Source organism: Brassica napus, chromosome C8, assembly GCF_020379485.1.
Source record: "Brassica napus cultivar Da-Ae chromosome C8, Da-Ae, whole genome shotgun sequence".
NCBI lineage: Eukaryota > Viridiplantae > Streptophyta > Magnoliopsida > Brassicales > Brassicaceae > Brassica > Brassica napus.
The window spans coordinates 48,545,501-48,558,406 of NC_063451.1; the positions used below are offsets into that span (position 1 = coordinate 48,545,501).

Consider the following 12,906-nt stretch of genomic DNA (forward strand, 5'->3'; position numbering starts at 1 on the left):
ATCCGATCCTTTCAAAGTTTAAGCACATGAAGTGAAGAAGGATGAATCTGTTTAATTATGCCAAACTTAAGACGCTTTGATGAGTAAGACACCAAAAGGTTAACATCCATTATGTAATGTTTTAATGATAGTTACAAACACTACATTCGACAGAAAAATAATAATAATACAAATACTACATGTGACATGTTTGCTAGATATTTGTTCAAAACCTAAATTCACATATATCATAATTCTCTTGCACATTAATACATTTTCCTCTACTAATAATTTCTCAAATAAAATTAAAGCGGATATAAATAATATGAAGGTATATATATATACTTGTAGAGTTAAAATAGAAACAAACTGATGTATTAGGAAAAGTAATAAGTTAGCTCCGAATCGAGCGGGGGCACTGTATATTCATTCAATCAAAGCAGAGATAACTTCTAAGGCTTAGAAAACGAAAAGTTTTCGTTTTGCAGAAGGAGAAGAAGAAGATAAACAATGGGTCTTCGTCTTCGTCTCCCTCAGAAAACCTCACCACGATCACCTTCCTACCTCCTTCTATGCCTTCTTGCTCTCTCCTTCTTCTCCTTCACCGCTCTTCTCTTCTACAAGGCATCGCTTGTTTTCTCCGTGATTAACGGATCTGATTGAAGCTGAATTATAATTGTTTGTTGTCTCTGCAAATTGTGATTTTAAGAATTTTTCGTCGAACAGGTGGACGACTTTATTGCTCAGACAAAAACTCTCGCCGGACATAACTTAGAACCAACGCCGTGGCACATTTTCCCGCGCAAATCTTTCAGCGAAGCCTCGAGACGCTCTCAGGCTTACCGAATCCTCCAATGCTCCTACTTCTCTTGTCCCTACAAACCTGTTATCCAGCCAAAGAGTCTCCTGTCGGATTCCTTGTCGGGTCGTAAAACCAAGCAACCAAAGTGCCCAGACGTTTTCAGGTTTGTGGGTTTTTTGAAATGAGTCAGAAAGTATAAAACTTTCTTTATTTGGACTCGAGTAAACCATTGTGATTTGGTGAAAAGCCAGATGGATTCAACGGGACTTAGAGCCATGGGGAGAGACAGGTGTGACTAAAGAGCACGTGGAGAAGGCAAAAGAGAGTGCTGCCTTTAGAGTGGTGATACTCTCTGGAAAGCTATACGTTGATCTCTACTACGCCTGTGTGCAGAGCAGAATGATGTTCACCGTTTGGGGGATTCTGCAGCTTCTCAACAAGTATCCTGGCATGGTTCCTGATGTTGACATGATGTTTGATTGTATGGATAAACCTATCATCAACCGGACTGAGACTCACTCTTTCCCAGCTCCGCTTTTTCGTTATTGCACCAATGAAGCTCATTTGGACATTCCTTTTCCTGATTGGTCCTTCTGGGGATGGTAAGTTTCTCTTTCTTGAGTTACATGTGTTTTGTGGTTATTACTCAACTCTTGTGAGTGTTGTGATGGAAGGTCGGAGACGAATCTAAGGCCGTGGGATGACGAGTTTGGGGATATAAAGCAAGGGTCTAAGAGAAGTAGCTGGGGCAGCAAGCAACCTAGAGCTTACTGGAAAGGGAATCCTGACGTTGTTTCGCCTATAAGGATGGAGCTGATGAAATGTAACCATTCAAGGTTATGGGGAGCACAGATTATGCGCCAGGTACAGCCCTTTTCAATCAGATAGTTTAGTCTAGTGGCAGTGATGCTGATGTGCGTTGTTTTAATACAGAACTGGGCAGAAGAGGCAAAAGGTGGGTTTGAACAGTCCAAGCTCGCCAACCAATGTAATCACCGGTAAGTCCTTACTTCTAGCAAATTATGAGTGGATGATAATGATACGAGGATAATCTGATTTGGTTGAGATTGCTTGTATTATAAGGTACAAGATATATGCAGAGGGTTACGCGTGGTCAGTTTCTCTAAAGTATATCATGTCATGTGGTTCCATGACACTCATAATCTCACCAGAGTATGAAGATTTCTTCAGCAGAGGCCTCCTTCCCAAGGAAAACTATTGGCCTGTCTCTACCACTGATCTATGCCGGTCCATTAAGTTCGCTGTGGACTGGGGCAATGCCAACCCTTCTGATGTATGAATTCAACTTTTCTCATCTATGTATATCAGATTTTACCAATTCATGTTTCTTAAGATGTTTCCCTTTTGATAGGCTGAAGCAATAGGGAAAAGAGGACAAGGTTACATGGAAAGCATTAGCATGAACCGTGTGTATGACTACATGTTTCATCTCATCACTGAGTACTCAAAGCTTCAGAAGTTCAAACCAGAGAAGCCGTATTCTGCTAAAGAGGTCTGTGAAGGATCATTGCTTTGCTTCGCAGAGCAAAAGGAGCGGGACCTACTTGAAAAGTCCAGAGCTGTACCGTCTCTGGATCGACCATGTACTCTTCCAGATGAAGATAGGAGTATACTCCAGAGGTTGATCCAACAGAAGAAAAAAACAATCGAAGATGTCAGACACATGGAGATGACAAGAACAGAGAGGGGTTCTAGATAAGTTGACTTTTTTGGGACATAAAAATTTTGGTTTAGTCTTTTTTTCATCATCAGCTTTAGCACGAGATAATACTTTGATAATGACTTGATTTGTGGAATAAAGTAACCATAATCTTACAGAGTAATGTTTGGAATGAGACACAATGATACTGATCAGTCATGCCCTTAACTTCCAAAGTAACAAAATTAAACAAAAAAAAATTACAAATCCTATTGTCAACTGAAGAGCAGCTACTGAAATACAGTCAATCATGTATACTCAACTTGCTACCATCGGATTATTCCAAATATCAGCCGAACAAAACCCAAGAAATGAAAACAAGACCTCACTAGTCAGGCAACAGAGAGTGGATCCAACCCTTTGGAGTTACTCAGGTGTGTTGTCATCATACTCATCATCATCGTCAACCACTTCATACTCGAAATCTTGGTCTCTGTTCTCCATGGTTTTCCCAAATGTAAAAGCCTTTGTACCCATTGTTGTGAAAGGCATCAGTCCAAATGCACGGGCCGTTTTGATCTCTCTAGCAATCTTCCTTTGTGCCTTTGCGCTAATACCAGTCTGTGCAAGAGATAGATAAAAATAAAGAGATTTCAGCATGTACACTAACAAAACATCATTTTGTTGGATTAAAGCGAGAAGAAACATTCAGTCTAACCTGCTTCCTCTTAACGAGGATCCCAGCTTCGGTGATGAACTGTGCAAGGAATCTAACATTCTGTCCAACAAAGCCATATTCCATCAGTGAGTACACAAAGAACCAACAAAGCCTCGGTATTTACTATTTACACAAAACCCACAAAAGAAACAAATGCTACACTGCTTCTGAAGCATATGTAAACTAAGCAAACTCACCCTGAAGTCAGCTTTCTTAAGAACTTCCTCGGTGGTGATCTCCGCCTTAGTATTCTGCCTAGGCTTTTGCATCTGCCTTCTATAGTTTATATCCTGTATTGGAAAACAAAACACGTTTAGTGACTGTCTCATCAAAGCAAACAAGAAAAGACTAAGGAGAAAGACGAAAACACTATACATGACTACACATTCAATTTACATGTTCTAACTTCTAAGTGATAAAAGACCCTGACTTTACAGTACAAATGCAATCCTAATAACATATGAATCAAATCATTAAGACAACGCATAAAAAGAGTTGTAAGAAAAACATACTCTAGGGAAAGGATTAACTCTCCAAGTGTTAACATCGGGCCTAAACGAGTAACCATCCTTCACACCTTCGTCATCATCAACGTTGTAAATCAACGCAGCTTCCTTTAATTTTCCATCCACGCCATCGGATGAAGGATCGAATCTCGAGCCGTTTCCTTGTGATCTACTAAACCCTGTGTAGTCGCGCTTATCCTTCTCAGCCTTGCCAAGATGCTGGAAGAAGCTATTGGTTTTTTCGTCTTTGCCGCCGAACATCCAATCGTCTGATGACTCGAAAAGAGATCGATGATTGGAATCGGCGGTTAGAATAACAGAAAACGAGACAGCATTGTAGAAATGTACGATGGGTTACCTTGATTAGCGTTGGTGGAGAGGCTTCTGGATACGAAAGGACGACATGTTTGAAAGGAAGCTACGTCGCTAAGGGATCGAATCGCGGAATGCGCGAGTTTCATCTTCTTCTTCTTCGAGTTTAGGGTTTTTCGAATTTCAGTCGTCCGATTTGAGGTTTTGGCAAAGAGGAGGGGGAGGAGTGTCGCCTGAAGGAACACGAAGGTGACGTAAGAGAAAGATCTACGTTTCAACAAAAAGGAGTTAATGGGCTTAGTAAGGCCTCTCTTATTTTGTTATTGTCCAGGCCCATTCCTTGTTTTTCTTTTGGAGCCTTATTATCTCATCAGCAAATGGATGAATCTTAGCACTAATCCTGGCCCCTGGTCATTTTGACCTCAAATGGACCAGTTTGGTTCGGTTTCTGTTAGTCATTTTATCCAATTGATTATGCCTCTATTACTATGGGTATCGGTTCAATCTCGGTTCCTACCCAACCTCAGATGGGTTACCCACTGCACCATTTCAACTATTAGGTACTTCTCACTATACCACTTCAACTATTATGTATTCTCTTGTATTGTATATATATACATAGCGTTTCCATATTAATACTTTTATAAAATTGACATTTTGATGACTTAAATTCAAATTGGATATGCGTGGGTAAGTGTGTACTAGAGTACTTTGACTAATATGTGAATCATATATATTTACAAAATAAAATAGTTCAAGATTGATTTTTTATTCAGTTCTTTTACATTATTATTTTTGTTTTGTTTTACATGACTATGATAGAAGTAGTGAAACGCCACTTAAGGACGTAACTAAAGAAAAATCTCATTATGGACTATGATTAGATTTCAATATTAATATTTTCCACTATCAATCTTATATGGTTGACCGTCGAACATCTTAAGTAGCAAGGACTTTAATACTTTGTAAAATTTAAAAGTGAATTAGAATAAGTACAAAAACATTAAACACAACTTGAGATAACATAAATGTCACATCAAACATGAATGTCATTATCTAAATGACCAATAGGTGCCAGCGAACCATGATAATTAGATAACAATAGATCAGGACTTTGATTAACCACATATTATAATTCAGAGCTAGGTTTACGTATTGAAAAAGCATTACTATACAAGATAACTATAGTATGGGTTCAATCAATACTTTCTAATCAACTATCAAATGGATTCCTTATGAAAGTAGCTGACGTTTGTATAAGTAATGTAAGAAAAGAGAAAATAGCACATATACCAAAGAAAAGTTGGGTTCTCACAACACCTATGTCCTAAAAGGCTAAAACCAAAAGGAATCAAATACCTTTTGGTTGATATCATCATCCAGGATGAGAAGGGGTGAGTCTGGGGTGATTGGTTGTGTTGAGAGTTTCTGTCCACTTGGTTGGTTTTAACGCTTTACTCTCTCTTTGGACTTACCTTCTTCTCTCCGCGGAGGACTAGTCCTCTATAATTCACGTGTAATTTATTATCATGTGTTGCAATTTTATTGGCTGATCGATATAGTAACATTATCCAGTTATGAAGTGCCAATGATCGAACAGTGACCGTTGGTTCATACAAGTGATGTTGTTAGCTTCACTTTTTGCATTTGAACGGTCTTTATTAGTGTGTTATCGATAGAGGATCAGGGATTAAGGGTTCACGTTAATCATCGATTTTAATTGTGTTTTTAATACTTTCTGCTAATTATAACCCATGGATTATAACGTGACTTACAAAATATGAGAATAAATTAATTTTATACGACAAAGTTTGTAACTAATTTAGGCTACATCTGTATAATTATCATGGATTGATCATTCAGATGCCACATCTATCTCCCAGTTATTTGAATTGCATAAGTCATACTATTAGTTAGAGACTTGGCACAACAACCTGAATTTTGAAGAACTGATTCTGGAAAATCCGAAAATGAAAAAGACGCCGTTCTTTTTAAGTCATTTTGCTTTGTTTTGCATTTACCTATTCATATATCAATTATTACATGTGTTTAATAAGTATATTGGTATATTCGAGAGTGAAGTATACAAATATAGTATATATACAAGTGAAAAAATAAAATTGATAGTACTTAGACAATCTCCAATGTATTTTGCTATTTTCACCTCTAAAATAGGGGAACTCTATAATAGAGATGAAATATGCTCCAATGTATTCCCCTAAAATAGCAATCTCTAAAATATAGAGTAAAAAATAGAGGAATGCTATTTCTTCCTCTATAAATAGAGGAAAAAATAGAAATTTCTATTATAGAGGAAGAAATAGAAGTGGGTTAGAGCAATTTCAACTCTAAATGTTATTATAGAGATGAAAATAGCAATGAGTTGGAGATGCTCTTATTGACGATATTTTAGATGTCAAAAGCTAAGCTAGAGTAAACATGAAGGAAAGTTATATATCGTACTTGCTTGTCGACGCTTAATTTGGCATGAGTCCAATATGTCTTTTAATCTGTAAGAAAATATTGAGGTGGCCAATAATTGTTCCCTCTTTGATTACATAATAACACGTAACTTAAAACATCTTAGCGTGGGTGTGTATCAGATACATTGCAATAGATGCATGATTCTTCGAAATGTCTTTCAATTAGTTTTCATTATAATCTTTTCATTGTAATTCTAACATCACTTACATTTTATTGTTTATTTTCCAGCAGTCGTAACAAAAACTGATGATCGAGACTTCGAGAGTAAGAATAAGTGCAAAGTAAAGTGAAAACAATTGTAATAAAATATCTTTATTGGATGACAATGACGCAAAAGAAGCATATAAATTTTGGGCCCCTGACCACTTATGCGTTTCCTCTTTATCTTATGACATTCACCTAATCTTTCATAAAATTTTAGTCAATTGTCTACTACCACTCGATGCTTCTTATTATTTCCTTCTATAATTAAGTTGACTTTCTTGGTTAATCCCAATCTATTTGGATCATAAAACTAATTAACACAAAGTTTATAAGCCAAATACTACAAGACAAGGTGCAAAAAGTAGAGAGTCATGTGACTCCCTCGTGGTTCTGAGACCATGATGAGTAGCATACATATGCTACAATATATTTTTTGCGTAGATTCAATAAAATCAAAATTAACACAAAATTTTAAAATATCTTATTACAAACAAACTTAAAACTGACGACAAAAAAACACACTAAAAACTTTTAAAAACTTCGGATAAAAAATATCTGTAACCTAGAATATATAGTAACATCATAGAACCTATAATATATGTTATGAAAGTTTCAAACGTTATTGTCAAATTTATATTCGATGAAAAAAGCAGTGAACAATTTGATATGAATGAAAAGATAGAACAAAGAATCAAATAGTTTATAATTTAAATAATAGATTTTTGTTTCATGAAAATATAGACATGGTTAGAAGATAATAAAATGTGTGGTTTAATTGCAGCCGTTGTTAATCGAACCTTCTGTGACATGTTTTTTTCAAGTGGAGAGAGATTCTACGAGCACCACATATATAAAAAATTAAAAATAAATGTTAAAATATGAAAATTTTAAACAATCTGACAAATATACTGGAGGTCCCCACAAGCAGTATACAACCAAACACAGTGACTCCCTCTGTAATCTGTACATATCCATGCGTAAGATTTGCGGATTGAAGAAAAACAATTATTTATTTTTATAATAACTACTTTTAAGCTAAAGAGACCTTTTAACTTTTTGATTATTTTGTTTTTCCAATAAATATCATTTTCTCCAAAAACTCACGCCTGGTTGTTTTTTTTAAAAAATATATTTTCTGAATTTTTGTTAGTGTGGGTTGGTTTGATTGGAGACGGCGCTTTGTGGTGATTTTATTTCTTACTTTTAACTTTTATCTTCTCCCGGCGATGCCGACGCCGGTGAACACGGCGAGAGAATGCTTAACGGAGGAAGCCGCTCGCGCCCTCAACGACGCTGTATCAGTAGCTCGTCGGAGAAGCCACGCGCAGACAACGTCTCTCCACGCCGTATCCGCTCTTCTAGCGATGCCGTCGTCCATTCTCCGGGAGGTCTGCGTCTCACGCGCCTCCCGGAGCACCCCGTACTCCTCGGGACTTCAGTTCCGAGCTCTGGAGCTCTGCGTCGGCGTCTCTCTCGATAGACTCCCGTCTTCGTCCAAGTCTACTACGACGACGGAGGAAGAAGATCCGCCCGTGTCGAATTCGCTCATGGCGGCGATCAAACGGTCTCAGGCGAATCAGAGACGGCACCCCGAGAGTTATCACCTCCAGCAGATCCACGTCAGCGGATGTCAGACGACGGTTTTGAAAGTGGAGTTGAAGTACTTTATACTATCCATCCTCGACGATCCGATTGTGAACCGGGTCTTCACCGAAGCGGGGTTTCGGAGCTCCGATATTAAGCTCGACGTGCTTCACCCTCCGGTGACGCAGCTCTCTTCCCGCTTCTCGAGAGCTTCTCGCTGTCCTCCTCTCTTCCCGTTTAGTGGGAGCAGTGGTTTGGATGAGAATTGTCGGAGAATCGGAGAAGTGTTGTGTCGGAAAGAGAGGAGGAACCCTCTCCTTGTCGGTAACTGCGCTAACGAAGCTCTTAAAACGTTCACGGAGGCTATCAATAGTGGGAACCAAACGTTTCTTGCGCAGGAGGTTAGAGGGTTAAGCTTAGTTAGCATAGAGAAGGAGATTAATGATGTTTTAGCCGATGGTTCAAGAACCGACGAGAAGCTTGATGATCTAGTAAGAGTCGCAGAGGGAGATGGCTCGAAATCATCGGGGATGGTGCTTAATCTGGGAGAGTTGAAAGTTCTAACCGGCGAAACTTCTTCCAATGTTTTGGAGAGTTTGGTGTTGAAGCTGTCGGATTTGTTGAAACATCGAAGTGGGCTTTGGTTCATTGGATGTGCAACGAGCAACGAGACTTACACGAAGCTTTTGGATCGGTTTCCTACGGTGGATAAGGATTGGGACCTCCATGTTCTTCCTATCACATCCTCAAGACCTTTGACTCAAGGGGTTTATCCAAAATCAAGGTATGCTTTTGCAATATGCATTCACTTTAGACTGCAGAAGTGAGTTTTTTTTTTTAAATCTGATAGCTGAATGGAATTGAAAGATCACCTATGTATTTAGGCGTGGGCATTCGGGGTCCCAATCGGGTTTCGGTTTTATCCATTCGGATTTTGGTTCTTCGGGTTTATCAAAATCAACCCCATTCGGGTTATATGAAAGTTCGGTTCGGGACCGGTTCGGGTTATATCGGGTTCGGGTCGAGGTTAGTAAATCTTCAAAGAACCGGTATAACCCATTGTACTTTCGGGTTCGGGTCCCAATCGGTTCTTCGGTTTAAAAATACATGATTTGTACCTATTTTGTAACTAAAACATAAATGAAATCGGTTCTTCGGATTTAAAATACATGATTTGTACATATTTTAATAGCCAAAACATAAGTAAAATCGATTCAAAAATAAGAAAAAACATCAAACGTGATCATTCAAAATCAATCGAAAGATAAACATAGTTAGTGATATAAAGAAAACCAGATAAATGAAATCATAAAACAAAAACTAAGTTCTCATGAAATGAGAAACACTATTTAAGGAAAACAAAACCAAAATAAAAAAACTTTAGGCTTCAACCGCTACATTCCACCATCAACCTTCATGTAATAGATAATTATTTTAGAAGTTCAATACTATCTTAAAGTATTTTGGATACATATTAAGAATTAAGGTCATATTTGGTAGAAGTTCTTTTTGTTATTATAAATGTTTCGGGTTCTATCGGATATCCATTTAGGTCCGGGTTCGGTTCGGATAATATCCATAACCCAATATACCGAAAAATATGATCCATTCGGTATTTATATCGGGTTCGGATCGGTTCGGATTCATTTTTATCGGATCGGGTTCGGTTCGGATTTTCGGATTCGGTTTATTTGCCCAGCTCTATATGTATTGGTGTGAATAGTTTATTGTTTGTGTCAATCTTGAAAACATAATCTCAAGTATTTTAACTAGTCCTGCGGTTTCGGTTATTTCAGTTCGGTTTATTCGGTTTGGCCACAATCCAACCGAAAAACATCAGTTCGGTTCGATTTTGGTTAATTTTGGTTTTTAATTTTAATTTTGAAAATAACCATTTTTTTTTTGTTTCAGTTAGAATTTGGTATAACTTTTCTTAAAAATTTGATTATTTTCGGGTTTTTTGAAAATCGAAACCGAACCAAAAACCGAATAATTTTTTAAAAACACTGCGGAACTAAACCAAACTCGAAACCGTAACTGAACCAAGAATTGAAAATTTTGGTTCGGTTCGAACAAAATCTGCAGGCCTAATTTTAACATATCCACTTCTTTGTCAGCTTTATGCTTCCCATTTGTCTGGAAGCAAACCATATATTTATCTCTAGAGCTTGATGTTCTGTCTTTGTTCAAAACCGTGAGTTTACAACTGATCAAGCAACTAAAATATAGTACAAACCTGTTGGTTTCAGCTTGATGGGATCGTTTGTTCCGTTTGGAGGCTTCTTTTCATCTACATCAGACTATAGAGTACCGTTGAGTAACACACTGAATCAAACGCTCCCCAGATGTCACCTCTGCAACGAGAAGTATCTGCAAGAAGTAGCTGCCCTTGTCAAAACCGGTTCAAGTCACTCTACGTCTGATCAATCTCCTGAGAAGTTACCCTCTTGGTTACGCGCTGCAGAGTCCGAGTTAGACAAGGGACCGACGAGCAGCACCAAGGTTCGTTTTTATCCTCAGTTGCATTCACATGTGTAAATGCAACTATCTTGAGAGAGTTTTTGCTTCTTACTCAGTGCAGGCTATAGATGATGACACAAACACATTAGCCTCTCAAACCACAGCTCTCCAGAAGAAATGGGACAACATATGCCAAAGTACCCATCATACTCCAGCGTTTCATAAACTCGGTTATCCGACCGTGAGTCCCCAGTTCCCAGTTCAGACCGTAAGAAGCCCAGCTGAGAAAAGTAGTCCCGGGACTCCAAGCAGAACTCCTGAAAGCTCTCTTGAGACCACCAGTAAACTGCTTAATCAGCCATTCTCAAATACAAAACAAAAGGAGGATCTCACTACATCAGTGCCTAACCGTGTTATGGGTTCTCCTTTGAGCTGTGTTACTACAGACTTAGGCTTGGGAGCAATCTATGCATCAAAAAGTGAGAATGAAACAAACACAATGAGAGAGAAACCGTTGCTGGTGACGACTCTAAGCTCTTCCTTAGAACACAAGTATCAGAACGATTTCAAGTCTCTCAGAGAATCACTCTCTCGTAAAGTCCCTCACCAGACCGAAGCTGCGAATGCAATTAGTCAAATCATCTGCGACGCGAGAAGAAACCGCACGAGTGGAACTTGGCTGGCTCTTCTTGGACCGGATAGAGTCGGGAAGAAGAAAGTAGCTTCGGTTCTGTCTGAAGCCTTCTTTGGTGGCCAAGAAAACTGCATCTCTGTGGATTTCGCGGGAGAACACTCTTATAGAGGCAAGACAGTGGTTGATTACCTAACGGGAGAGTTATCTAGAAAGCCACACTCAGTTGTGTTCCTCGAAAACGTGGAGAAGTCAGAGTTCCCGGATCAGAGGAGATTGTCTGAAGCTGTGAGTACAGGGAGACTCCGTGACTCGCATGGGAGAGTGATCAGTATGAAGAACGTGATTGTTCTTGCAGCTTCTAGTATCGACAAGGAGAAAGATCATGTAACTTTTGAGCCTGTGACATTCTCTGAGGAGAGAGTTCTCAGCGCGAGAAGCTGGAAGCTGCAGATTAGGCTAGCTGATACTGATAAAGTTGGGGTAAAGAAGAGAAAGCATGAGGAAGAAACTGAGGTGCGTGCAGAGAAGGTGCAACGTTCGTATCTTGATCTGAACCTACCAGTAGATGAGACAGGAGTTAGCTTTGACCATGAAACAGAGGAGGCAAGAGCTTGGTTCGATGGTTTCATGGAGCAGGTAGATGGAAAGGTGACGTTCAAGGAGGTTGATTTCGATGGGTTAGCTAAAAGCATTCGAGAGAAGATCGTTTCGCATTTTAAGATGTGTTTTGGAGGTGAAACAAGTTTAGAGATAGATGAGGACGTGATGGTTCAGATTCTTGCGGCTTCTTGGTCATCGGGGGAAGAAGGGAGGGACGTTGTTGATCAGTGGGTGAGAACAGTTCTTGCTCCTAGCTTTGCTGAAGCGAGGGTAAAGTATGGTTTGAATCCCAAGGTCGTTGTGAAGCTGGTTGCTTCTAGAGATTTATCTGGCGGAGTAGAGTTGCCGGAGAGGGTGGATGTGATGTGATCACAGTTCACAGATGTATAAATGAGGTAATAAATTAGGTAGTCTTGATTGTTTTGTCATCAGAGGCTTTGGTTTGGAGTTTTGTGCATGTAAATTAAAGAATGTATTGATATAGTTACGACTATTAGCTGAGGTATCACTTTGGTACATAAGTTTGGTTAGGGGTTTTACTAATTTCCCAGACTTTTTGGCGTTTTGTGTCTAGGTATCTCCTAATTGTGTTGTAAACTCTTTTGGCCAACTTTCAAATATGTGTATGCATTAAACAATAGAAAAGTCTGTATATATAAGTATTATTTTCAAAACAGAACTGATAAATTTAATATTTAGATATTTAAAATAATGTGAATACAGTAGAAACCCTAAAAATTAATATTCGATAAATTAATAAACATTAGAAATTAACAAAATTTTCTGGTTTCTTTAGTCACTTCAAAATATGACAAATCGATAATATAATAAGATAATAATTTTTAGAAAATTTTATGTAAATATAAATCATAAATTTATATACATATATATATATAAGTATAAACTAAATCTGATGTTGTTGGTTTTATATCTACCATGAAATTGTCTCTATTCTTAAAATTT

The 12,906-nt window shown here is 38.3% G+C and overlaps 3 protein-coding genes across 3 annotated transcripts; 2 read left to right on the plus strand and 1 right to left on the minus strand.

Moving 5' to 3' along the window:
- The first annotated feature begins 329 nt into the window (after positions 1–329).
- LOC125591354 (O-glucosyltransferase rumi homolog) lies at positions 330–2,625 on the plus strand. Its single transcript, XM_048765454.1, has 7 exons — positions 330–603; positions 706–944; positions 1,033–1,383; positions 1,456–1,645; positions 1,715–1,779; positions 1,865–2,075; positions 2,154–2,625. The coding sequence occupies exons 1-7, from the start codon at positions 490–492 to the stop codon at positions 2,499–2,501; spliced, it is 1,518 nt and encodes a 505-aa protein (XP_048621411.1). The 5' UTR covers positions 330–489; the 3' UTR covers positions 2,502–2,625.
- BNAANNG15810D lies at positions 2,571–5,355 on the minus strand. Its single transcript, XM_022708528.2, has 6 exons — positions 5,337–5,355; positions 4,024–4,210; positions 3,672–3,934; positions 3,357–3,449; positions 3,160–3,219; positions 2,571–3,062 (listed from the first exon to the last, which is right to left on the minus strand). The coding sequence occupies exons 2-6, from the start codon at positions 4,124–4,126 to the stop codon at positions 2,868–2,870; spliced, it is 714 nt and encodes a 237-aa protein (XP_022564249.1). The 5' UTR covers positions 4,127–4,210; positions 5,337–5,355; the 3' UTR covers positions 2,571–2,867.
- A 2,172-nt stretch (positions 5,356–7,527) lies between these two features.
- LOC106420143 (protein SMAX1-LIKE 6) lies at positions 7,528–12,617 on the plus strand. The gene is made up of 3 exons (XM_013860984.3): positions 7,528–9,033; positions 10,499–10,751; positions 10,831–12,617. The coding sequence occupies exons 1-3, from the start codon at positions 7,892–7,894 to the stop codon at positions 12,310–12,312; spliced, it is 2,877 nt and encodes a 958-aa protein (XP_013716438.1). The 5' UTR covers positions 7,528–7,891; the 3' UTR covers positions 12,313–12,617.
- Positions 12,618–12,906: the final 289 nt, after the last annotated feature.